Source organism: Propithecus coquereli, unplaced genomic scaffold, assembly GCF_000956105.1.
Source record: "Propithecus coquereli isolate 6110/MARCELLA unplaced genomic scaffold, Pcoq_1.0 Scaffold46, whole genome shotgun sequence".
NCBI classification, from domain to species: domain Eukaryota; kingdom Metazoa; phylum Chordata; class Mammalia; order Primates; family Indriidae; genus Propithecus; species Propithecus coquereli.
In genome coordinates this window covers 6,551,158-6,553,996 of record NW_012150396.1, presented here as the reverse complement: position 1 = coordinate 6,553,996, position 2,839 = coordinate 6,551,158, and the positions used below count along the sequence as shown (strand labels likewise).

Genomic DNA, 2,839 nt, shown 5'->3' with positions numbered 1-2,839 from the left:
TAAATCTGCTTAATATTATTGTAAATATAAAATAGAAGGAAGAATGAAGCTGTCTTTTTGCTAGTATCAAAAAAAAGGAAAATGATACTTACGAGTAAACATGGTGAGAAACCAAGGGATGGCATAGAGCTATGAACGGAAAAAGGAAGGGGCACAGGGTTTGGAAAAAGAGAAAACAAAGAGGATAATTACAATGATTATCAATAAAATGAATGGCAAAAAAAAGTTCTAGGTTTTGGTCTACTCTGTTGATTAAAATAAAAGAGAATGTAGGTAATTACAGTTACCATAAATACTCTACTACATAATGGTATCCATCTGTATCACAACTGTGGATGACCCTTTGCCAAGGACTATTCACAGAATGTCTTCATTTCATCAAAGCACATACTCGAGACCAAGGCTAATCCAAATGCAATACTGGTAGGCTAATTCAAGGGTATCCTTTCCAGGTTGTACAAAAATATTGCTGAGATTTTAAAGGTCCTTGTGATAGTTAACCTTATGTGTTAAACTGGCTGGATCTGGGGATACCCAGATGTCTGGTTAAACATTATTTTGGTTGTGTCTGTGAGGGTGTTTCCAGATAAGATTAGCAAGGTGGATAGGCATCGCCCACTCCGCTGAGGGCCTGACAAGAACAAAAGTGGAGGAAAGAGGAATCTGCACCTGTTCCGCCTCACTGCTTGAGCTGCAATCTCTCGTCTCAGCTTCCCTTGCGCTTGACGGGGATTTATCCACAAGTTCCCCTGGTTCTCAAGCCTCTGGACCAGGGATGACCAAGGCCACTGGAGTCTGAATTAGAAAAGTGGCTTTTCTGGGTCCCCAGCCTGCAGACAGCGGACTGAGATCTCTCAGCCTCCGTAACTGTGTGAGCCAATTCCCCATAATAAATCTCCTTTATCTGTATCTATATATCTCCTCTTGGTCTTGTTTCTCTAAAAAACCCACATACAGTACTCATAAGTGTTGAGGTACTTGTAACTATTTTTTAAAAGTCAGTAAGATGATATTTTAAAAACGTCCAAAGTGTCTCATTAAAAGGTACTATGAAGCGTGAGCTCTTTGTTACCATTTCATCAATTAATAGGATGCATAATAACAGACTCAAGGTAACAAAATCTAGTATTACCATTATTAGTAATGATTTGGTTCTTTGGCTGAGTGACAAATTTATTTTCCCAAATTTACTGCCTAGAAATGAAAAATACACATACAGTATATATGTATGTGTATACACACTTCCAATTAATTTTGTGAGATTTTAGAAGTGACAAATTGTTCCTAAGTTATAAAAGTAGAGTAAAATCTCCTTTGTCAATAGTAAGTACCAAAAATCAACAATAATTTATAGAAAAATCTGAAAAAGCACTAATCTTATTTTCCTTGCTAAGTCAATACAGGCTACTGCTTATTTTGAGACAGGATCTCATTCTTTTTGCCCAGGCTAAAGTGCAGTGGCATCATCATAGGTCACTGTAACCTCCAGCTCCTGGGCTCTAGCGATCTTCCTGCCTCAGCCTCCCAAGTAGCTGGGACTACAGGCACATGTCACTACACCCAGCTAATGTTTTAATTTTTTTGGTAGAGATGGGGTCTCACTACGTTGCTTAGGCTGGTCTCCAACTCATGGCCTTAACCCACCCTCCCACCTCAGCTTCCCAAAGTGCTAGGATTACAGGCATGAGCCACAGTGCCCTGCCCAGGCTACTATTAAATGAAGACTTTTGTACTACTTACAGAGTTTAAATAAATATGCTTTCAGCACCTATCAATTATAAATGTATGAGTAGAGATGCATCTTGTGTTTGCATTGCACAATTGACTATTTATACTATTAAAACGCCAGTCAAGAACTATATAATTACATGGTACATTAAAAATCTAAGTACTGTATGTGAGAGAAAGCCCACTGATCTCCACAACAGCATGAGTTACACAGGCTGACATCAGACAGTTCTTCGCAGGGACATCACAAACGGGAAGAGGGGAGAGTACAAAGGTACTGTAGCAAGTATGGGTTGCAGCAAATAAAATACAACAAAATATAAACTCTTCATTCTGGTTCAAATTTAAAAATAAAGCAGAGATTAGTTACATCACTATTATTCAACATATCTTTCTTTTAAGGCCATGACATCAATTACATTACCTGCTACCCTTTTGATCAAAGCCAATTGGTTTTCATTAAAAATCTCTCTCAAATTGTTTTAACAACTAGCTAAAAGTACCTTCCCTCCATTCTACTCTCTGTAATTAGCTTCATCATGATCTATGGAGGAATTTTCCTTCTATAGAGGAATAACAGGAACCAGATTCACCCTCCCACCTGAGATGCCTCAAAATCAGACGGACTATATGAAATAACAATTTGCAGATCTTGGATATCAAGCAGAACAAAGAGTAATGCCAAGATAGGAGAAACAAATGAACCCTACAATTGATTGCCCCCTTACTGTGTACAAATAAGTTCCAGGCCACTGACAGAGAAGGAGAACCTAGACAGACCGCGGTGGTTGTCATTAGCTGAACAGACAGAGCTGGGAACCCGGACAGGTCAACACGGCTAGAATTGTCAGGATATGTAATAGTCTAATACTAGACAGGAGAGAGCTGCGGAGAAAAAGCTCCAGAAATCTGCAGAGTGCCCCTCATATCTGTGCTCAGTACTAAAGAAGGCATGTATGTGAGAAAACCACAATAAGTAGGGCAAGAATCACTTGAAATAATCAGAAGAAAAAATTGACGGGCTCATAAAATGTTAAGAATAGTTCATTTTTTCCACTAGCCAGAATGGGGGAAAAAAAAAAAAAAACCAAAAAACAAAAACACCTGTAGT

General features: G+C 38.6%; 1 protein-coding gene across 1 annotated transcript in view; it reads right to left on the bottom strand.

The window, feature by feature from the left end:
• Positions 1-2,839, bottom strand: part of TBCK (TBC1 domain containing kinase) — a 110,856-nt gene that overhangs the window by 53,368 nt on the left and 54,649 nt on the right. The window contains exon 18 of the mRNA XM_012655085.1: positions 93-129. Within this exon, the coding sequence (XP_012510539.1) occupies positions 93-129 (37 nt within the window). The remainder of the gene's footprint in view (positions 1-92; positions 130-2,839) is intronic.